General features: G+C 40.0%; 1 protein-coding gene across 4 annotated transcripts in view; it reads right to left on the reverse strand.

Annotated features, from left to right (window-relative positions):
• The window catches only part of FRMD5 (FERM domain containing 5), a 368,456-nt gene extending 343,748 nt beyond the window's left edge, over positions 1 to 24,708 (reverse strand). For all 4 annotated transcript variants that reach the window (XM_053595092.1, XM_053595090.1, XM_053595093.1 and 1 more), the window contains exon 1: positions 24,393 to 24,708. In XM_053595092.1, the coding sequence (XP_053451067.1) occupies positions 24,393 to 24,494 (102 nt within the window). In that variant the 5' untranslated portion in view covers positions 24,495 to 24,708. The remainder of the gene's footprint in view (positions 1 to 24,392) is intronic.
• Between the last annotated feature and the right edge of the window lie 251 nt (positions 24,709 to 24,959).

Below are 24,959 nucleotides of genomic sequence, written 5' to 3' on the forward strand. Positions count from 1 at the left end.
AATTCAATTTTAGCCTTTCAATATTGATGAGCCACTGCCAGTGTTTGTCAAAACTGATAACAAAATATAATAACTATTTCCCCACAGCAAATTCCTGCTTGTTCCCTCACCTATTTGTATAATGTACTGTCATTTATAACCTCTGACAGTTGTGCCACATTTCCTATGTTACTTAGAAACCAAGCAGAGTAATTTTAGTAGGTTTGAGGCTAGAAATCGGTTTTGTAAAAAAAGATAACCCCCATTTTTCAGTCAGTATAGCTAACTGATGAAAGATGACTTAGTTTCCATGTACCACTTTTAAGTATAAAAGAAACTCTTTAAAATATTTATGATTTCAGCAAATCCTGACCAGTTCACTTTTCATCTTAACTCTTCCTTGAGCCAATAAATAGTAGTATTTGAAAGTTAGGACAAAATAATATACTGCAAATAAAGAGTACTGTTGTATGAATCTATTTCAGACTAAGTGCAGGACCTTGGGCAAAGCAATTTACCTCTCTGGATCTCAGTTTCATCCTTTTAAAAAAACTGAGTTCAGCAGCCTTCTTTCTTTATTTTTTTTTTTGTAACACAGGTACGCTTTTTACTAACAACTTACCACATGAAAATTCAATATATATATATATATATATATATATATATACACATACACACACACACATATATATTTTTAAAAAACCTGAGCCAGGAAGGGTGTGGTGAGGTTAGCATACCCATCAAGGATAGTAACTACCATAGCTTTCAGTACTTTAACCAAACCTCAGATGCGTGGCATCCTGGAGCATTCGCGGTGTTCCTGGGGGTTGTAGCTTTCTATAAGTTTTCTGTGGCTGAACCGAGAAAGAACGCATATGCAGATTTCTACAGAAATTAGGATTCTATGAAAGATTTTGAAGAGATGAGGAAGGATGTATCTTTCAGAAGGGAAAGTGATTTTAGAATATACAGAATCTCTTTGGGTTGATTTACATAAAAGTCTGTCAGTGACCTATGTTTCTGAGCTATGAACGTGAGTGATAAATCAACAAATAACAAAATATAATGATAAAAGCAGAACCCTTCCAGGCTAGGTGCTCAGATCTCACCCACTCACAGCAGAACCCTCCTTGGGTCCCCAACTTCCCACCTCAGATATCCAGTGAAATAGGTACAAGAAACACAAACTAAAAACCAGGAATGAATTCTTCCATGTTTCCTTCCATTCCAAAATTCTAGGATTTCATTAATTTTATGCTCAATTAGAAAAATGCAAATTAAAGCCTCAATGAAATATCATTAAATGCCTATCAGAATAGCTTTTTTAAAAAAAAAAAAAAAAGCTAATAATACCAAGTTCTAGTGAGGACAAAGAGCAACTAGAATTCTCATATATTGCTAGTGAGAATATAAAATGGTACAGCACGTTGGGTAACAATTTGACAGTTTCTTATACACATATAGACATACAACTAGTAACTCCACATTTAAGTATTTACCTAAGGAAAATGAAAACTTATGTTTAAATAAAAACCTATATGTGAATGTCTTTTTCCTTTTTTTTTTTTTTTTTTGACAGTCTCAAGCTATCGCCCTGGGTAGAGTGCTGTGCTGTCACAGCTCACAGCAACCTCAAACTACAGCGGGCACCTGTAGTCCCAGCTGCTTACCTTCCCAAGTAGCTGGGACTACAGGTGCCCACCACAACACCCAGCTGTTTTGTTGCTGTTGTTGTTGCTGCTGTTGTTGTTGCAGTTGCCATTGTTGTTTTAGCTGGCCAGGGCCAGGTTCGAACCCACCAGCCTCGGTGTATGTGGCCAGCGCCCTACCCACTGAACTAAGGGCGCTGAGCCTTATTCATAATTGCCAAAAAAATGAAAACAACTCAAATGTTCATAATTGGATAAATTGTGATAGATCCATAAAATGGAATATACACAGCAAAGAAAAGGAACAAACAAATAACATATGCACTAACATGAATGCATCTCAAAACCATATTCCTTACACTGAAAACCACAAAGTATTACTTAAAAAAATTAAAAATCTTAAAACAAATGGAAAGACATCCTACAATCATGAATCAGAAGACTTCATATTGTTAAGATTAATTAATATTGTTTTTTTTTTTGGCTGGGGCTGGGTTTGGACCCACCACCTCCGGCATATAGGACCAGCACCCTACTACTTGAGCCACAGGCGCTGCCCGATTAATTAATATTGTTAATGAATTAAGATACTCTTAATATTGTTAAGAGCTTGGAATGGTGGCTCATATCTATAATCCCATGTCTTTGGAGGCTGAGGGGGGAGGAAGCCAGGAGTTTGAGACCAGCCTGCAAGACTCCATCTTAAGGAATGTTTTAATTATCTGTGCATGGGTCATGCATACCTGTAGTCTCAACTACTTGGAAGACTGAAGGAGGAGGATTGCTTTAGCCGAGGAATTTGAGGCTATCATGAACTATCATCACACTCCTGCATCCCAGCCTGGGTGATTAAGCAGGACTTTATCTCTTAAAAAAAAAAAAAAAAGTTGCTAAGATGGCAATACTTCCTGAATTTTCCATAGATTTAATATAATTCCTATCAGAATTCCACCTGTATTTTCTGTAGAAATTGGCAATTGATCCTAAAAGTAATATGGAAATGCAATGAACCAAGAATAACCAAATTAATTTGAAAAAGAACAAAGTGGTAGACTCATACTTCCCAGTTTCCAAACTTACTACAAAGCTTAATTAATCAAGATAGTTTGGTACTCTCTACAAATAGATCAATGGGACAGAATTAAGAGTCCAGAAATAAACCCATATATTTATGGTCAATTGATCTTCAACAGAAGGGACAACAAAGACAATTCAACATGGAAAAGAATAATCTTTTCAACTAATGGTGCTGGACAACTAAATATTGACATGTAAAAGTATTAACTCCGGGACAAAGTACAGTGGCTCACACCTATAATCTCAGCACTTTGAGAGGCCAAGGCAGAAAGATCATTGAGACCAGCCTGGGCAACACAGCAAGGCCCATCTCTACAAAAGATTTAAAAAATACAACAGGTGGTACCCATAGCTCAGTGATTAGGGCACTGGCCACATACACTGAGGCTGGCGGGTTCAAACCCAGCCCAGGCCAGCTAAAACAACGATGACAACTGCAACAAAAAAATAGCCGGGCATTATGGCAGGCACCTGTAGTCCCAGCTACTTGGGAGGCTGAGGCAAGAGAATTGCTTAAGTCCAAGAATTTGAGGTTGCTGTGAGCTGTGATAACAAGGCACTCTACCCAGGGTGATAGCTTGAGATTCTACCTCAAAAAAAAAAAAAGAAAAACGCCAAAACATACAACAGGCATGGTGGTATGCACCTATAATCTCAGCTACTCATGAGGCTGAGGCAGGAGGATTGCTTGAGTCTAAGCATGAAATTGCAACGAGTTATGATGACCCCACTGCACTCTAGCCCAGATGACAGAGCAAGCTGTCCCGAAAAAAAAAGTGTAACTTTAGACCCCTATCTCACACCATAAACAAAATTAACTCAAAGTGGATCACAGATCTAAATGTAAGAGCTAACACAATAAAACTCTTAGAAGCGTAAATCTTCTTGACATTGGGGTAGGCAGTGACTTCTTAGATATGACACCAGAAGCATAAGCAATAAAAAATAAGATTAATTAAATTAAAACCTTTTTTGCTGCAAAAGATACTATCAAGAAAATGAAAAGACAATGCACAGAATAATAGAAAATAATAATCTATTATTAAGTTAATAGATACTTTGGAGTGGAATTGGAGTGAGCCACTGTACTTGGCCCCAGAGTTATACTTTTACATGTCAATAATAGACATGTGAATACTTTTATATGTCAATATTTAGTTGTCCAGCACCATTAGTTGAAAAGATTATTCTTTTCCACATTGAATTGTCTTTGTTCCTTCTGTCGAAAGGAAGCTGGGTTTTCTTCTTTCTTTTTTGTTTTTGGAGACAGGGTCTTACTCCATCACTTGGGCACACTTGGGCTCAGGTGATACTTCTGCCTCCGCTTCCTGAGTAGTCAGAACTACAGATGCAGACCACTATATCCATCTAATTTTTTTTTTTTTATATAGATATGATGTCTCTCTATGTTGCCCAGGGTTGTCTCAAACTCATGGCCCCAAGTGCTGGGATTAACAGGTAGGAGCCACCAAACCCAAGCAGGAGAAAGTATTTGTAAATCATCTATCTGATAAAGGGCTTGTATCCAGAATAAACAATGAACTCTTACAAATCAACAAAAAGACAAATAACCCAATTTTTAAATGGCAAAAAAAAAATCTGAATAGACACTCCTCCCAAAAAGATACACAAATGGCTAATAAGCACAGGAAAGGATGTTCGACATCTTTAGTCTTTAGGGAACTACAAATTAAAACCATAATGGCTATAATCAAAAAGACAGACAATAGTGAGAATGAGCTAGGAGAAACTGGAGCCCTTGAGCAACCGCTTTGGAAAACAGTTTAGCAGTTCCTCAGAATGTTAAACATAGAGTTACCATATGATCTAGCAATTACACTCCAAAGTATGTATCCAAGAGAAATAAAAACATTTTCCACATAAAAACTTGCACACAAACGTTCATAACATATTCAAGATAAATGAAAATATGTCCACAGAAAAGCTAATGAACATAAATGTTCATAGCATGATCCATAATAGCCAAAAAGTTGAAATGATGTAAACGTCCATCAACTGAAGAATAAACTAAATATGCTATCCCATAGGATGGAAAATTATTTAGCAATAAACAAAGAATGAATTATTCATATGTTACTACACGAATGAATCTCAAGAACATTACATTAAGCGAAAGACATGACAAAAGACCACATATAGTATGATACCACGACTTAAAATATCTGAAATATCCCAGAAAGCAGCAGGGTAGCTAAAAAATAAAATATCCAGAATCATCACATGTAAAGACATAGAAAGTAGAATAGTGTTTGCCCAGGGAAGAAAATTATGGGAAGGGGGTGGGAAATGAGGAACTGCTAATGAGTACAAGCTTTCTTTTCAGGGGTGATAGAAATGTTTTAAAATTAGATTATGTTGATGGTCGCACAACTCTGTAAGTGTACTAAAAACTGTTAAAGTGTACACCTTAAACAGATGAACTTTATGGTATGTAAATTGTATCTCAAAAAAGCATTATGCTAAGTGAAAGAAGCCAGACTTAAAAGATTACATATGATTCCATTTATAATACTGTAAAAAAGGCAAAACTGTAAGGATAGAAATCACATTAGTGGCTGCCAGAAGCTTGACAAGGAAAAGACTGACCATAAAGGGGCATAAGGGGATTTTACCAGGTGGTGAAAATACTCTACATGTGGTACTTACACAAGTTGTTACATTTGTCAAAATTCATTAAAAAAGTGAATTTTAATCCATGTAAATTATACCCCAATAAATTTGACTTTTGTAAAAGGCAAGATTAAGCATAGCACTCTGGGAGGTCAAGGCAGGAGGATCACTTGAGCTCAGGAGTTCAAGACCAGCCTGAATAAGAGCAAGATCCTGTCTCTACTAACAATAAAAAAATCAGGGCAGTGCCTGTAGCTCAGTGGGTAGGGAACCGGCCACATACACCAAGGCAGGCAAATCCGGCCCAGGCCAGCTAAAGCAACAATGACAGCCTGGCGTTGTGGCAGGCGCCTATAGTCCCAGCTACTTGGGAGGCTGAGGCAAGAGAACTGCTTAGCCCAAGAGTTTGAAGTTGCTGTGAGCTGTGATGCCACAGCATTCTACACAGGGCGACAGCTTGAGACTCTGCCTCAAAAAAAATAAATAAAAATAAAAATAGAAAAATCAACCAGGTGTTGTGGCAGACCCTGTAGTCCCAGCTACTCAGGCAGCTGAGCTGGAGGTTGCTGTGAGCTGTGACGCCACAGTACTCTACCAAGGGCAACAAAGTGAGACTCTGTCTCTAAAATATATATATATATACACAACAGTATGTCTCATAGTGATATGTCTATTAGTGTCTAGCAAAGCTTAAGATGACAGAATAACAGTCAACATTGTGAGGTGGCACCTGTGCTCAGTGGGTAGGGCGCCAGCCCCATATACCAAGAGTGGTGGGTTCAAACCCGGCCCCGGCCAAACTGCAACAAAAAAATAGAGCGTTGTGGTGGGCACCTGTAGTCTCGGCTACTCGGGAGGCTGAGGCAAGAGAATTGCCTAAGCCCAGGAGTTGGAGGTTGCTGTGAGTTGTGAAGCCACAGCACTCTACCAAGGGTGACAAAGTGAGACTCTGTCTCAAAAATAAATAAATAAAAAGGCAAGTTTACATTGTAGAGATGCATTAAACAGTATCTGGAAACTTGAGAGTAAAAGAATAGTGGAAGCCTTAAAATATATCAGAATATACTCTGAGTTCTATAACTTACATGGAGTATGCCTCCTATGGATATCATCAAGATTACATAATATTGACTGTGACAGATAATATAGTCAAATACATGTGGACTGTGGCAGAATTCTCCTTGGAATTTGGGATCCAAGTTAGAACAGGGCCTCCTTCTGAAAGACAAACTTATAAAGGTCAACATAAAATCAAAGTCGTCTGGCCAAGTACTCAAGGATGCATTTAAAGTTGAGTCTTAAGAAACACCCAAATTTAATCAAAGTAAACAGAGTGTATTCTCCAGATTGGGATATAACTTTAAAAAAGAAAAATTAATCTGTCTGAGAAAAAGTTGCTTTAGTGTTGGTACAATAATCTGCATGAAGTAGGGAAGGAAAAGAAGATTTTGTCAGGATTTAGTAGGACTATTCAAGGGAAAACGAACAGTGATTCTGGTAAATACATAGTTACAGAGATTGTTTGTTTATAAGACTTTTAACCTGAAAGAATATCCCTCAAAACTAATCAACAACTTTCTAATTTGATTTTCCAAAGTCTCTGGTACTAAAGATAGTACCTACAATTACAGAAACCAGCATTCACTATCCCATAATCATTACCAAATTGAGATTCAGATTTTTAAAAAATTTTTTCTTTTTTTTTTTTTTTTGGAGACAGTCTCACTTTGTCACCCTCAGGAGAGTGTCATGGCATCATTGCTCACAGCAACCTTAAACTCTTGGGCTCAAGAGATCTTCTTGCCTCAGCCTCCTAAGTAGCTGGGACAGACCTATGGGTATGCAACCATGCTCAGATAATTTTTTTTTTTTTTTTTTTGGTGGATATTGGGTTTCCCTATGTTACTCATGCTGGTCTGGAACACCTGGCCTCAAGCTATCCCCCTTACTCAGCTTTCCAAACTGCTGGAATTACAAATGTGAGCCACCCACCACACCTCATCTGTCAGGACATTCATTTTAATTGTATTAATTACAGAGAAATGGCAGAGAAATATTATAAAAAACAAAGAATTATAGAAAAACTAAGGATGCAAAAAATGAATACTACCAACACACCATTTCTTTTTTTTTTTTTTAGAGACAAAGTCTCATTTTATCACCTTCGGTAGAGTACATGGCATCACAGCTCACAGAAACCTCCAACTCCTGGGCTTAGGCGATTCTCTTGCCTCAGCCTCCGAGTAGCTGGGGCTACAGTAGCCCACCACAACGCCCAGCTATTTTTTTGTTGCAGTTTGGTGGGGGCTGGTTTTAAACCCGCTACCCTTGGTATATGGGGCTGGCGCCCTACCCACTGAGCCACAGGCTCCGCCCACCAACATGCCATTTCTAAGTCTTTCATTTTTTTTTTATTAGAATATAACTGGGCAGCACCGGCACCAAATACTGAGGTGGTGGTTCAAACCCAGCCCTGGCCAAACTGCAACAAAAAATAGCTGGGCATTGTGGCAGGCGCCTGTAGTCCCAGCTACTTGGGAGGCTGAGGCAAGAGAATCACTTAAGCCCAAGAGCTGGAGGTTGCTGTGAGCGGAAACGTCACAGCACTCTACTGAGGGCAATAAAGTGAGACTCTTGTCTCTGTAAAAAAAAAAAAAAAAAAAAAAAATTAAGTCCTCGAGGATCCCGGATCATCAGCATGATTGTGAAACTTGTCACCACGCAATAAAGACCGGTCTTAGGAGAGTGCTTGCTACTCGCCTGCTTCTGGCTCACCTGGGAAATAACAGCAGCACCTCTACCTCGAACTAAAGACCTGTGCTGGGCTGGTCCTGGTCGGAGCCCGGGGCATGCAGTGCTGAGTCAGCTAAGGCACCACATACCCAAAGGGACATTTCCCAGACTTCGTATTTCTAACAAAGCCTTGAGCACTCCCTGCACGATTTGGAGTGTCAATGACGAGACAGTATAGAACCCAGCTAACCTTCTGTGACTGGTCTGGAGAGAACGAAATTCACCTGATAACACAAAAGTGAATGTTTAATACAACTCTGTTTTAATCTACATACTTTCTCCTGCTTTTTACTGGGGTGAGACAGGGGCATGAAGAGAAATACTCATTGTTATGTTGTTTTTCCTGTCAGAAAGACTCAACTAAGAGAAGTCAGAATAGAGAAGGGGAAAAAAACAGGGGAAAAAAATCATGTGAGCAAGAAAAAAAATTTCATATTAGACTATTAGTTACAAAGTAAACTTGATTTGTGAGGGATGTTTATTTTTACTCATTAAAGATTAGCTGAAAAAACAAAAAAAAAATTAACTTTATTTTATTCTCAAGTTACTTACTTATAAATAATCCTACTACAGAATCCTAGAATTTTTGTAAGGTGACCATACAAGGGACTGTAACAAACTAGTCAACATAAAGAGGTGGTCAACATAAGAAACGAGGCCTACTCTGCGTAAATGTGGTGCATGTCCAGTCTGTGAAAATTAGGTCACCTTAAGGAAGTTATCAATGTAGGGAGGTGGTCAACTATGGAAGTTCTATTGTATTTTAAAAAGTAACTGCATCCTATCCAAATGAGGAAACATTTTATAGTTATTCTAAACCATAAATCAAAATTCAAAAATAAATTCATTTGGTCAGAAAACTAACTGAATCAACTTCTAAAAACATTTTTTATGTAATAATTATAGAAACACAGCAAGTTGCAAAAAACAATATGGAGATGTCTCTTGTACCCTTCACCCAGCTTCCCCCAGTCGTAACGTTTTATATAACTACAATATATTATTGAAACTAGGAAACTGACATTGGTACTTACTGAGATGTAATTCATAAGCCATAAAATGCAACATTTTTTAAAGCGTACAATTCAGTGTTTTGTAGTGTTCTCAGAGTTATGCAACCTTCACCACTTACCAACCACCCTTTATTTTTTTTTTTTTTTTTTTTTTTTTTTGCAGGTGTTGCAATTTTATTCACAGATGCAATAGGCTTTAAACCAACAAAAGTAAGGAAAGATAAGCATGGTCACTTCATATTTGTCAAGGGGAACACTGAACATGATGAGATTTCAATTATTAACATTTATGCACCCAACCAGAATGCGCCTCAATTTATAAGAGAGACTCTATCGTACATGAGCATCATGATTTCCTCCAGCACCATAATAGTCAGAGATTTAACACTCCTTCGGCAGTGTTGGATAGATCCTCCAAAAAAGAAGCTAAGCAAAGAAATTTTAGACTTAAACTTAACCATTCAACAATTGGACTTTATCGATATCTACAGATCATTTCTTTTTTTTTTTTTTTTTTTTTTTATTGTTGGGGATTCATTGAGGGTACAATAAGCCAGTTACACTGATTGCAATTGTTAGGTAAAGTCCCTCTTGCAATCATGTCTTGCCCCCATAAAATGTGACACACACTAAGGCCCCACCCTCCTCCCTCCATCCCTCTTTCTGCTTCCCCCCCCATAACCTTAATTGTCATTAATTGTCCTCATATCAAGATTGAGTACATAGGATTCATGCTTCTCCATTTTTGTGATGCTTTACTAAGAATAATGTCTTCCACATCCATCCAGGTTAATACGAAGGATGTAAAGTCTCCATTTTTTTTAATGGCTGAATAGTATTCCATGGTATACATATACCACAGCTTGTTAATCCATTCCTGGGTTGGTGGGCATTTAGGCTGTTTCCACATTTTGGCAATGGTAAATTGAGCTGCAATAAACAGTCTAGTACAAGTGTCCTTATGATAAAAGGATTTTTTTCCTTCTGGGTAGATGCCCAGTAATGGGATTGCAGGATCGAATGGGAGGTCTAGGTTGAGTGCTTTGAGGTTTCTCCATACTTCCTTCCAGAAAGGTTGTACTAGTTTGCAGTCCCACCAGCAGTGTAAAAGTGTTCCCTTCTCTCCACATCCACGCCAGCATCTGCAGTTTTGAGATTTTGTGATGTGGGCCATTCTCACTGGGGTTAGATGATATCTCAGGGTTGTTTTGATTTGCATTTCTCTAATATATAGAGATGATGAACATTTTTTCATGTGTTTGTTAGCCATTCGTCTGTCGTCTTTAGAGAAAGTTCTATTCATGTCTCTTGCCCATTGATATAAGGGATTGTTGGCTTTTTTCATGTGGATTAATTTGAGTTCTCTATAGATCCTGGTTATCAAGCTTTTGTCTGATTGAAAATATGCAAATATCCTTTCCCATTGTGTAGGTTGTCTCTTTGCTTTGGTTATTGTCTCCTTAGCTGTACAGAAGCTTTTCAGTTTAATGAAGTCCCATTTGTTTATTTTTGTTGTTGTTGCCATTGTCATGGCAGTCTTCTTCATGAAGTCTTCCCCCAGGCCAATATCTTCCAGTGTTTTTCCTATGCTTTCTTTGAGGATTTTTATTGTTTCATGCCTTAAATTTAAGTTCTTTATCCATCTTGAATCAATTTTTGTGAGTGGGGAAAGGTGTGGGTCCAGTTTCAGTCTTTTACATGTAGACATCCAGTTCTCACAACACCATTTATTGAATACCAACCACCCTTTAAAATCACTATAGCAGAACTCTCAAGACCAGAAAGTCGGACGTTTTTTTCTTGTATTTAGCTCAAGCTAGAGGCATCTTTACATTCGTATTAATAATCACTTTTTTCAGAGGTAATAGTTTTATTCATGCACATCTATAATCAACACATTTTAACCCCCTAGGTGACATCTAAGATACTAACTATGCAAAGATATCATCTCTGTCCTTGAACAGTTCACAGTACAGTGACAGGCAGATATGTGAGTAAATATTTATATTTCACTGTGGTAAATACTATAATAAGGTCCCCTAAGGCACTGGAACAAGGAGGCTGATGATCCATCAGTGAGAGAAGATGCACATGAAGGATGAGATGAAAAAGTGCTAGAAAGGGAGGTAGCGGAGAGATCAGAGAAGGCCTCTAATCCCATCCTAAAAGGCTACTGTTATCCAGCAGACAATATGGAAACCATGAAGGATTTTTAAAAAGGAAGCAGAGTTATTAAGAAGTATTGGGGAGGCGCCTGTGGCTCAAAGGGGTAGGGCACCGGCCCCATATGCTGGAGGTGGCGGGTTCAAACCCAGCCCCGGCCAAAAACAGCAAAAAAAAAAAAAAAAAAAGAAGTATCATACTCGGCTCGGCGCCTGTAGCTCAAGCGGCTAAGGCGCCAGCCACATACGCCAGAGCTGGCAGGTTCAAATCCAGCCCAGGCCTGCCAAACAACAATGACAACTACAACCAAAAAATAGCCAGGTGTTGTGGCGGGCGCCTGTAGTCCCAGCTACTTGGGAGGCTGAGGCAAGAAAATTGCCTAAGCCCAGGAGTTGGAGGTTGCTGTGAGCTATGATGTCACAGCACTCTACCCAGGGCAACAGCTTGAGGCTCTGTCTCAAAAACAAAAAAGAAAAGAAATGGTAGTAAGAGACTATATCAAATAAGTGGTTGAAAGCATAAAAAAGCAAAGGCGATAGAGATAGCAGAGTTATCATATCAGGAAATAAAATTATGGCATTCAGGAAGTAAAAAGAAAGTCCACTTTCTTTTTCATATTCTTTCAGTCGGAAAATAAAGGTAGCTTTTGTGAAATATATCATTAGTAAAATTAGCCCTTAATATTTTGTAATGACCCAGTGAAGGATCTAATTTGCAACAAGATAGTATATCATTATACCTGTATCTCAAAAATAGATTGACTAGCATACCCAATATTTAAAATGAGAATATGTGTAATATCTCCTTTACCACAAAATTAGAAACCAATTCTTACATATGATTTCCATAATGTGACTAAACAAATTTGTCTCAGTTACACAAGATATATTAAAAAGCAAATAAAGTGTAAACTTCTCAGATCAGCTATGCTGCTTATAAAATCTGAAATTGCAATAGTTGGTTCAGTATCTTATGTCCTTCCACTATACCAGCAAATTCGTACCCACTTTTTTTTAACCTGTTTCTCATATACTAGAATCTGAAGCCAGGCATAACTTAAACCAAGCTGTATTCTAGTACTGGGAGTACGTTACGTTTTGACCAGATTTTTTTCACTCAACAGCCAAATTTATCTTGATGGCATAATTTCTGAATGGCCTCCCAAAGTGCTGATAGGCTATTCTATTGGATAGATAAGCGTATACTGTGAAGTTCCTGGGTTAATATGCCTTATAACATTTCAGGTATAACGGCCAATCCATGGAGTCCTTCAGACCTACAACCTCCAATTCCATTATAACTTTGGGGCTTTTGAATATTTCTAGAGCAAAAATCTGAACAGGGCAGGTTGGCTGCTTTCTCTAGCCTAAATTATCCCTAGAAGTACAGGAGATCCTTAGGTAAATTAATTATTTCTGCTTTCTGTGTTCTGATCAATGCTCTTATCTGTTTGGCTCATGTCTAACAAAATAGGAATCCTTGTGGCACTTCCTGTGTAGAGTTTTCGGAATCCTTTGGAAATCCTGAAGTCAACCTTTTCACTCAGGTATCCTTAAATTAGACTGAGAGCCAGACTACAGGCCCTTGAGTTAAATCAGAATATAAAGAATAAAGGCTCTTTACTTGCCTGAAGGTAAAGATAATCTGTCTGACCATGGAGTGCCAGGCTATAAGGGCTCCTAATAATTTGGCTTTTTCCTACTACAAGTTTCATAAAAGTACCCAGACATTTGAGTGTGCCCTGGGGCCTGCTGTTTTGATGTACCACTATTTCTTTCAGGTCTTGGGCCAATGGGCCTCTGCTAATTTTTTTGGCTCCCATAATACCACTTCACAGGCAAGGCCCCTTAATCTCTTCAACAAAGTGGAGTGCCCGTATTGTCAGTCATCTATTCATCAGTTTTTAGACTACCCCCTCTTTTTCTCTTTTTCCAGAGCAAAATAACCTATTAGCATTGGCATCCTGCCGAACACTGATTGCCCAAATGCCGAACAGTGCTTTCCTGGAGGTTCTCATTTCCCAAAGCTCCAGCCTGGCATTGTGTTGACCACTAAAAGTACACCCTGCATAGGGCTGGGAACTCTGAAGCTGTCAGGCAGGGGTTCAATGGGGGATTTAGGAAGCAACCCTCAGTCCTCTGAAGAAGCTATTTTTGGTGGCCACTTAGGTTTAGGAACAGAGATGCTGAAATGTGCCTTTTAGGGCTCCACAGGTCACATTTCTTAACCGTTAATGCACACTTGCAGCTGCACTATATCCAAAGAATTTTCAAACATCAACTAAACATTGGGATTTGATTTTGATATCCTCTTTTTCTGTCAGATGATTAAATTGATGCCAAAGCAAAGAGGTTTCTTAGAAATAAAATTCATATGCAGTTGCTGCAGCCACAGAATTCAGTTTGAAATCTGAATCCACCTTTTCTTTCTATAATGCTATTTCTGTGTAAAGAGTATTCATTTGTGTTAAACAGTTTTAGATTTTATTCAACACCAGCTTTATGTCTTCATTTTTAGTTTGGGCTGATTCCTCTCAATGTATCAAGTATGACTGAAATTTATTGACAGTAACTTCCCCTAAGCAAGTAGATTTCTGTTGTTTGACTCAACTGTACCAAAATAAGATAAACACCCTAAGGGGAAAACTAAAGATTTTATATGTTTGGCTTTTCTTCCCAGAAGTAGTCTGCTGTTATCTCAACCTGGAATGTTCCTTACCCATCCGCACAGCTTGCTTTCTGCTTTTGACAATCTTTTACAATCTGGTTCAAATCTCACCTCCTTTGACAATACTTATGAATTTTGAAGTCTCTTCCCTTCCCATCTCCTGAGCTCCATCCCAAATTTGCACTGATGCACCTTATCACAGTCTCAGATTACGATCTCTGGACAAGAGCCTTTGCTCTTCCTTTTCCCCCAGTGCTTTAAGTTGTAAAGAAAAATGTGTTTGAGAAACAATATACAAAATTAAAATAATCATTGTTTTTAGGTCAGGGGAGGGGAGAAAAATAATACTAACCAATAAATACAACAGCATTGAATTAGTATAATGACCCGTTGTAGAATTTTACTTGAAGATAGCCATACATATCTATAAAAAAAAAAAACCTAGCATTTGTGGTGCAAGAGACAAGAATTAGTTAAGGCCATTCAGAAGTAAATCAAAAGTTAGAATTTGAGATTCATTCATCCCTTCTCCGTCACCTTTTCTGTCCAATCAAGATTTGTCTATTTTACCACCAAATATCTCTATAACCCAGTAGTATTCCCAAACCTCAGCACACACAGGAATCACTTAGAAGGCTTGTTAAAACAGACTGCTGAACTCCATCCACTGAGTTTCTGATGTGCTAGGTCTGGGGTGGGGGCAAGAATATGCATTTCTAACAAGCACCCAGGTGATACTGATGATGCCCTCAGGTGCTATGCTTTAGGAACCACTGCTGCAATCAATTCCCTACTCTATTTTCCATGCTTTTAACTGGGTTCACAATTTCTAAAGACGTCCCTAAGTTGCAACATAGTAAGATGATTCAAAGGAGGCATGAGAATAGTTTGGTACTGAGCTTTCCCTTGGTGGGCAGTGGCTGGTGTGTGAAGCTTTGAAATGATCTTCAATGCACAGAAATGAATCCTACAGCATTTCTGGAGTGGTCCAGAGTACCTCTAAAGATGAATCAGCAGATGAGGTCATGGTAATTCAAGGAGTCAGAAGTAGAGGAGGGGGAAATGAAAGCTACAATCACTGTCAAAGGGGTGTTTTCTGTAGACGTCTGAATAGAGCTATTGTACACAAACTCAGTGGTTGCCAAGCATGTGGCCCAATTATTGTGCCTTTACGCGCATGGCAAGGAAGGATCTCTTCCGAGAACTTTATTCACACAAGTTTGTGTTTTGTCTGATGGCAGCATGCAAAAGCCTGGAGAATTTGAACCTAAGGGGCTTTACAATTTCCTGTCTTCCAAATCTAGGACATGATACAAGAAAGTTGGAAAGAGCACAGAAGTTATGTTATCCTTCGAAATAATACAGCAATTGCAACTGATGAAAGACCAATACAGAAGCCTATCTTGGTCAAAATAATTGACAAAAATAATGAGAATCACACAGTGGCTTTGAAAGGCAAGAGGTCTATAATTTAAATTTTTCTGAGAAGGAAATTTCTCCAGAGACACTGGAGGTTGGAAGTATGTACACTTAGACCCTCTACTCTCCCTGGTCTCTCTTTGACTCTACTTACATTTAAAATATTTATGAATGTCTCTTTGGGTGGTGGGCTCGTTAGCCATGGGTAAGGGTTTCCTGGTGTCTGCTTGGCACCTGTTGCAAGCCCTGCTGCTGAGCAAGGGGAACTGGCAGTCCCGTGTCATCTCTGCACAACCGTTGGTATACACAGGTTCCCTGGAGCCACGGGGGGGGGAAGCACTGCTGGGTGAACAACCTTTGAAGAGCAGTTTCTGATGTCTACCTGACGCCACTGCTTCGAACTGACCTATCTGAAGTCAGGGGAGCTTGGATGGAGTCACCCCAGACTCTACTTAGTTTCTTCCCAAGCTTCTAATCCATGGCAGCACTATAGTGCAGTTTTAAGACGTCTATCAGCATATTGTTCTTCAATAAATAAGGAGAGTTCTGGAAGCTCAGCCAGGGGCAATGATCCTTCACAGATTCTGCACTAACCTCATGGCCAAATGCCTAAAGTTTGGAACCTTCTCCCATGGGAACTTGGCCGTGATGCCTACATAATGGTTTCTACTACTGACCTTCAGGCTGTGACCAGTGGAAAGCCATGCCCCTTCTCCCTGGTTGTTGAGGATTTTGTGTCACAAAGGATGTCCTCCAGCTGGTGCTGAGCAGACTCTAGGAACTTCTTTCCTGCATTAACCTATGTGAGCAGCTGTAGTCATAGTGGAGAAAAAAATCACCTAGAAATTTAAGGGCACTTATGTGTCAAGTAGATAGTTTTCACTTTATCTTGTACAACTAGCAGGTTTTATCTGAAGAAGTCCAATAAAACAATTTAAAGCAAAAAAATATGTTTATAAAAGCTCAGAGAGTTGGGCAGCACCTGTGTCTCATTGAGTAGGGCACCGGCCCCATATACCAAGGGTGGTGGGTTCAAACCCAGCCCCAGCAGAATTGCATCAAAAAAACAGCCGGGCGTTGTGGCGGGTACCTCTAGTCCCAGGTACTTGGGAGGCCGAGGCAAGAGAATCGCCTAAGCCCAGGAGCTGGAGTTTGCTGTGAGCTGTGTGACACCACAGCACTCTACTGAGGGCAATAAAATGGCACTCTGTCTCTATTAAAAAAAAAAAGTTCAAAGAGTTAGATTGGTCACCAGGGTCTAGAGCAGTTCTCAACCAGTGGGTCGTGACACACAGGAACTGTATTAAAGGGACGGGGCATTAGGAAGTTTGAGAACCACTGCACTAGAGAATCTTTTTTTTTTTTTTTTTTTTTTTTTTGGTAGAGACAGAGTTTCACTTTATTGCCCTCGGTACAGTGCTGTGGCGTCACACGACTCACAGCAACCTCCAACTCCTGGGCTTAGGCGATTCTCCTGCCTCAGCCTCCCCAGTAGCTGGGACTATGGGCGCCCGCCACAACGCCCGGCTATTTTTTTGTTGCAGTTTGGCCAGGGCTGGGTTTGAACCCGCCATCCTCGGCATATGGGGCCGGTGCCCTACTCACCGGGCCACAGGTGCCACCCTGCTCTAGAGAATCTTAAAGGAATGGAAGACTTCCTTCAATTGCTAAGACAGACATGACTTGGTGTTTTGCTCTTAGGGGAAATACCATTCAGTCTGCAACATAGGAATGGAGAGACTCTAGTACCATCAGCTGCATAAAAAAAATATTCAAGGGTCAAGGCCAGGAAACCCACCAGGAGAACAGCACCTGCCACCCTGAGCAACACACAGGTGAGAAACAGCAGCTATAAGGTTGCTGCCAATCTTCCATGATATTCTCATCTGCACTTTAAGCCTTGGCTAGGTGCACCTGAGGGAAGAACAACCACAAGAGGCTGCTCCACGAAACAAGGTCTGCAGAGTCAGAACGGTATAAATGAGAATATTAAAGATAAATTCAGCTTAAAATAGATATAACTAGAAGCAGGCTGAGAAGCACAGTTCACTTACTCTTGGATCAAGAAGTTAGAAAATGAGGCTAAGAGGAGGTCTGCATCCTGTTTTATACAATATTGACATAGGGAAAAAAGGGTGAAGGAGATTTCTGTGGCTACTGTGATCCCTGTACTCAAAATCCTAATTCTGTAAGACTTCTAATGCTCTATAAAGCCCCACACTACACACTGTTCATTTGATCTAAGCCCCCTAAACCTGCAGAGATGGGAGTGGGGGGGAAGCCTGAAAGACTTGAAATCCTGAGACAAACCAAAAAGTCGTAGGAGCTATGAAGACTGGGGCTCCACTAATTCAACAAAGGATAATTTCAGAAAGTTATCAGGGACTTATAAAAACCACATTGTATACTGTACTTCTCACAGGAAGAGGGATTGCAGCAAAATGGTTTGTAATGGGATGTATGGAAACTATAAGAAGGCTTATATAATTGTTAGAAAATGTTTACTGTTTTCAGGAATAAGAAATTTTAAAGTGTTTTAGTTACCACAGTAATCATTTAACACAATCAAATTAACATTTATGGGACTATAACTATGTAAGGCACTGAACCAGGTACTATAATTCTTAAGGTTCATCCTACAACTTTCTCTAACTCCATTCTTCATAAATTCTAAAGTATAATCTACCATAAAAATAAAGTTTTTAAAGTAATCTCATACTTTAATACAGCAATTTATCATTAGTAAATCTCTCCTAAAACTAATGCCTTGCTTCCTCTTATTTTGGGTTATACATTTTCATACCTGTTCATATATCACTACAAATGTATAACCAAAAAAATGACTATTTTTTGTTTTTAGGTTGTGACTGTCTGATTTTGCTTTCCCAAGTATCTTTTTTTTAAGTATATTAACGATAGAACAGACATGATAAATGAGTCTCTAGGCAATGTAACAGGACTCAAAAGCCACATGCTTGTTTATTGAGCACTATGTTGAATTGCCTCCCCTAGCATATTCATTCCAAGCATTTAAAAGAATGCAAATTCATACAAATACCCATGAGTAAAATCTGCTGTGGTGAATGCTTCTAGATTTCTCTTGGATGCCTTGACACTTCCTTAGACGGCACTATTTCAAAAAGAAAAACAATGAGAGCATAATTTTGTATCTAGAATTCACCTTCTATATTAAAAAGGCTGCTTTGTAGGCGGTGCCTGAGGCTCAGTGGGTAGGGGGCCAGCCCCATATACTGGGGGTGGTAGGTTCGAACCAGGCCGGGGCCAAACTGCAACAAAAAAAAAATAGCCAGGTGTCGTGGCGGGCGCCTGTAGTCCCAGCTACTCGGGAGGCTGAGGCAAGAGAATCGCCTAAGCCCAGGAGTTGGAGGTTGCTGTGAGCTCTGATGCACTTTACCAAGGGCGATAAAGTGAGATTCTGTCTCTAAAAAAAAGGCTGCTTTGCATTAGTTTTACACAATAACTATTTAATATAGAAATGAGAAACAATACTTTTAGGATCCTAGAAGGCTAATTTTGGAACTACTTAGTTTCAAGAGTTAAGAGTTTAATTGACAGGCTACAGTAACAGATCCTCAAACAGCATAATTACCTATTAAAATTTTTTTAAAAATCAATATTCATGATAATAAAACAGCTTTGTGTTTTTTTCCCCTGTGAATATAATTATCCTAATTCTCTAACAACATCCTTTTTGCATTAATGAAATCAAGGACTGCGCTTACCAAATATGAAACAGAAAGTTCTTAGAAAGACAAATCACAGCCTAGGCAATGAATGCCCCTGTAAATCCAAAGACTTGGTAGAACAGAAGGGAAGTATATGTAAACTCTTGAATATAAAAGAAGAGTTCTAATAAAGAATAAAGGTCTTCCAACCTGGGATTTTACAATTTCATTGAGACTAATCAGAAATCATTTCAAGGAGACTTAAGGCTTAAACTGATTTACTTTCAGAAAAAAAACAGTAAAACATTTCCCAATTCTACTTTTTATTTGAATAAAGGCACAATGTATAGTATATTAATCTGTTTAGATGCTCTTTATTATTCATAATATTTCCAAGTTATTTTCTTTTTACTGTGAAAGAAATTAATATTCCCATTATATAGATGAGAAAATTAAGGCACAAGGAGGTTAAGTGACTTAGGGAGTCAGAATGCAGAGAGGAAACAAAGATGGCATGAAGAGACAAAAAGAACAGTGTTAAAATGGAGTATGGGCACCCAGTAACTTTCAGCAAGTTGGCCTCCTGAACCTGTTCTTTTTATCTGTAAAACAGGTAAATAGGTATAATACCACTTACCTCTCAAATGTTTGAAGTAAGGCATAAGCAAAGTACTTAACAGAAGCTTAAAGTTCATAGCCATTCACCTCCATAGTCAACTTTCTTTTTTTTTTTTTTTTTTTTGAAGAGACAGTCTCACTGTACCGCCCTCGGGTAGAGTGCCGTGGCATCACACGGCTCACAGCAACCTCTAACTCTTGGGCTTATGCGATTCTCTTGCCTCAGCCTCCCAAGCAGCTGGGACTACAGGCGCCCGCCACAACGCGCGGCTATTTTTTTGTTGCAGTTTGGCCAGGGCTGGGCCTGAACCCACCACCCTCGGCATATGGGACCGGCGCCCTACTCACTGAGCCACAGGCGCCGCCCATAGTCAACTTTCTTAACAACCCACAATCCTATTTTATTTCACCTGGTACAATGGATATATAACCAATCCATAATGCTATTGGGAAATAAATAAGATAATGCATAGTGTGTGCTTGGCAAGCACAAGGTTCAATACATTTATTCTCTCCCTTCCTCCTTTACCCTACAGTTACTAAATGGTTGAGCAACAATCAAATCCAAATATTCATTCCACTATGGAACTGTCTCAGCACACACATTTTATTTATGATAGGATCTTACTCAATCACAAATTTAAACTATCTGGTAAATCAGTTATTTTCATGTGTCCCCAGTAAAATCAAATTCATTTCTAGAGTAGATTCACCTTTCAGTAATCACAAAAAGGTAATTAATATTTCTGACATGCAAATATGTATTTTTTCAGTATATATTTCTACTGGAAATTCTAAAATATATATTCTTAACAATTTATAAACTATTATAACCTGAGAGATAGTTAAAAATTTATTCCTTAGATGCTGGGCACATCTGTGCCCTATAGTCCCTGCCACTCAGGAAGCTGAGACAGGAGGATCACCTGAGCTAAGAAGTTTGAGTCCACTCTGAGCAACATAGCAAGACCCTTGTCTTTTTAAAAAATCTATTCCTGGGTGGCGCCTGTGGCTCAGTGAGTAGGGCGCCGGCCCCATATACCGAGGGTGGTGGGTTCAAACCCGGCCCCGGCCAAACTGCAACAAAAAAAGAGCCGGGCGCATTGGTGGGCGCCTGTAGTCCCAGCTGCTAGGGAGGCTGAGGCAAGAGAATCGTGTAAGCCCAAGAGTTAGAGGTTGCTGTGAGCTGTGTGACGCCATGGCACTCTACCAGAGGGCGGTACAGTGAGACTCTGTCTCTACAAAAAAAAAAAAAAATCTATTCCTTAGGACATTATACGCCTAAGCATCTAAATGACTTCATTCAGTATACTAAGTTCAAAGATATTAGATAAGGAAAATGAAAATTTTTCATTTTTCACTTTCCCTATTTTCTCCCAGATAAAATAACAAAGGTGACAAATGTGGTAAATAAATATAAATAAAACAGATAAGTGAAAAATAGATGAGTGGACCACATCTGCATTTATGAGGCTATGACCTTCAAACCTGGCACTGAAGAACAATGTTCTTCACAGGGGAGCAATTACACTACAACTCTCCCATGTATACTTTCATTTCTCAGGGTCTACAAATATATTTGCATATCAGAAAGAATGAAAGAACAGTCTGTAACTGTGGTAACCTTCATTGAGAAAATATAAGCATTTTCATTACCTTAATATCACATCTTAAATGTCAGATCAGTATAATGGCTCCATTATGAAAGGACAGACCAATATTTTCACAGAATTTCCTACAACTGAAATTTACCAAATATAGCCATCATTAACTCCAACCCAGTAATACATTTCTGATTCTGCAATACCCTAAATGGTCTTTGATTATCTCAAGAGACACTAAAATCTTTCTAAAATAGATAATCTTAAACAAAAATATAGCATACAATACTTTAAGGAAAAGGAGTTCAAATTATGACCAAAAAAATTTAAAATACATAGTACACAGTACTGCAAACACCTAAAATGTTGGGATTACTGCTTAACCTAGTAAGAAGCTCAGATCCTTTCTATACTGATTCAAAAGCTGTGTGCCCAGGGTTTGACAAATGAGCACATGCACACATATACACACTATAGAAATGTAAAAGGGGGAAACTTCTTAAGAAAAGGTCAATTTCTAAATACTCAAAAGCTAAATGCAAAAGAAAAATGTTAATTTCATAGAAGATACTGTCTTTTTCTACATTTCCTCACGTGGATAAAAACAAAAGCCATTCACAATAGTAGTGCCAAAGAACGACAACATCCCATATACTTTAGAATTCCTCTGTTTTTCAAATTCCATACAAGAATCACAATGCACAATCACTAACATGTCTGGATAATGGACACTCACTACAGTGTGGCCATATTACACTCACCTAAATTTTTCTAAAGTGGCCTAGATTTTCTCATAACATTAAATTGCAATATTGTAAAATAAGAGCAGTAGGAAATAAAATAGAACCATAGCAGGATATAGCAAGCACAAATTCAGTAAGTCCTCTTTAAATTAAAAATATTCTTTTCTCAATAGTAATAAAAACTACCCACAGTTCTAACACCAACTAACCAACCTCAAAGCTTCCACTAACTGGGAAAAAATAACTAGATGCCTTATTGTGTAATACCTTAAAACCACAAGGTTATCAATCATCTCTAGCAGAATGGTGATGTGAACTGTATTTCTTTTTTTTATTATTTTTTCCAAAGTCTCAAAAAATAGACAACTAATATTTATAAATAAAAATAGAAGGTAATTTCAAAAAGCAGATCATGCCAAATCTTACAGACAATAGAAAAAGAAGAAATACTTCAAAATCAATCTACTTCATCTGGATATACCTGGTATCAAAATTGGAAAAAATGTATTATTATAAAGGGAAATTACAAACATATTTCACTTATAAATGAGGATGCAATATCCTAAACAACACATTAACAAGTTGAATTAAAAATTATGTTTCATTTGTACTTTATACCTTGGCAAAAGTTAATGATCTGCCCCTGAAATTTTTATTTCACCACATACCCCAAAGTATTCTTAGGACTCATGAAGTTTAAATCTCACACTGCTCTTTATATACTATTGTGTAAGTGCTTTAAATTTTAAAACAAAAGGATAAAGACTTTTTAAAAGCTCTTGACAATGCATTCACATAGTGAAGATGACAATTCAATGTTTTCTCCTATCCCACCAAAACAAAAACAAAAAACTGTACATGGCACAATGATACAATAGAAACAAAAAGTAGTATGCCACTCATTCTGTAAGGAAATAATACATAGCAACTCTCCATCATATTCAACTACAAAAACCCTTTCACTTGATGGCTAGCATCTGTGTAACTGCTTAGTCTGTATTTAAGTGGCCTTAAAAAAGAGATCTTATGTTTTTTCTCTGCCCCTCATGGATCTTTGGCAGGAGTCAGCACTTAACGCCCAGAACCAGTCTGGGGGGTGAAGGGAGGGAGAAAAGAGAAAGTGGCGAGAAGGCTGAACTGAGCACGGAGTCAGCAGAAGAGCACCTGCTCTTATACACTACCGAGAACACAACGCTATTTTCCGCTATTAAGCACTGTCAGCAAAAATAAATAAATAAGGGGGCGGGGACAGGGAGACACTGAGGAGGGGGGGACTCGGGCAGACAGTTTTTGTCTGTCACATCTGAGCCGAGAAGCCTCCTCTGGTTTTATGCTGCAAAGGCAAGGGGATCAGGTGAGACCCCTCCGGGTCCAACTCTATTTAATTCTCCACAAAGAGCAATTTCGGGCGGTAAAACCGCAGGATCCTCCCAGCTCATGAACTAAACACCGGAGCATTGTCAATGTTTTCAATTTCTGACTTTTTTTTATAAAGGAGAGGGGGCTGTGATTGCATTCCTGGGAAAGACTACTATTCCTGACGCGCCACACAGCAATAGTGAAGGAACATAAGCAAGAGGTTGTAAAAATCCCTTCAAAAATACCAGGTTCTGAAATACATGCTGTGCAGCATTATGGTATTGTTGGCGTTTTGTAAGTCACCGATTCTTCTTGGCCACAGCCAGCTCCAAAATCGCTAGGACTTGTTGATAAATCATTATCTCACGCCCCCTAAAACTACCCTATACAATAAGCTTTGGGGATCGAAAGTGGGAGGGGGGCTAAATTTTTAAAGCCGAGAGGGCTGGGTTCCCTTCAATAGGCCACTCTGCATGGGCTGCGCGTTCAGTTCTACGGTCTGAAAGCTCTGACTCATAAATGCTGGGGGGGAAATTATGACATAAACCATTATCCTTCCAACCAAAGAGAGATAAGAAACGCCAGCCAGACGTCCTTGCCCCGCGGGAGAGCCAAAGCCTGCGCCCCACGACGGGGCGGCCGGGCTAGGAGCCTCCCGCCCAGCCCGCGGAAGCCCTCAGAAGATGCTCCCCACCCGGGCGAGCTCGAGGACCCAGGACCGGGCGCCTTCACCCCCCTAGAGGGCAGGAGAGGAGTTGGGGGTGCGGGACGCGGGAACTCGTTCCGCGGTGGCGCTGAGTACCGGGTGTCGGGTCCCAGGAAGGGGCTCTGGCGAAAGCGCCCCTGCACAGGGGAGGTCCGTTGCAGCCAGAAACGGACAAAGCGCGACGCTGGAGCCTGGGCGACCCCCGGGCGAGGGCCGCCGGCCAAGTTGGCTCGAGTCTGGGGAGGGGGTGGGGGTCCTAGCGGCGGGGCGGGGCGGGGCTGCGCTGACCTGAATGGTGCAGGTGTACTCGCTGTCGTCCAGCAGCCGCACGGTGCAGCTGTACTCGCGCTCCAGGCTCCTGCTGCTGCCGCTCATCAACCTGCTCAGCATCTTCCCGCCCGCCCGCCCCCGAGAGCGACGCGGCGGTGGCGGACCCTGGACCAGGAGCCCCTCAGCCCGGCAGCTCCGCGCCGACCTCGGGCAGCTGCACCATCACCCCGGCCCTTAGCTGCCGCTGCCTCCTGTTGGCCGGTTCCTGCTTTCTCCTTCTCCTCCTCCTCAGCTGCCACCGCCTCCCCTTAAGCTCAGAGCCAGCACCGGGATCCGAAGCCTCGATGCCCCAGTGCCCGTGCCCAGCCCGTGGGGCGGGGCTCGGCCGGAGGAGGCCAATGGGGGTCAGCGCGGCGGAACCGAGTGGCAAACGGAAGAGCCAATAGAAATAGGACACTGGGATGATGGGCGTTTTGGAGAAGCAATCACGAGAAAGCAGTCGGACCAAGCCAAGCCGGACCGGCCCTCTAGCGTCCCAAACTAGGGTCTTCTGGATGCCGTTTCCCCTCCCCCGGGCCAGGTGTG

Source organism: Nycticebus coucang, chromosome 6, assembly GCF_027406575.1.
Source record: "Nycticebus coucang isolate mNycCou1 chromosome 6, mNycCou1.pri, whole genome shotgun sequence".
Classification (NCBI taxonomy): domain Eukaryota; kingdom Metazoa; phylum Chordata; class Mammalia; order Primates; family Lorisidae; genus Nycticebus; species Nycticebus coucang.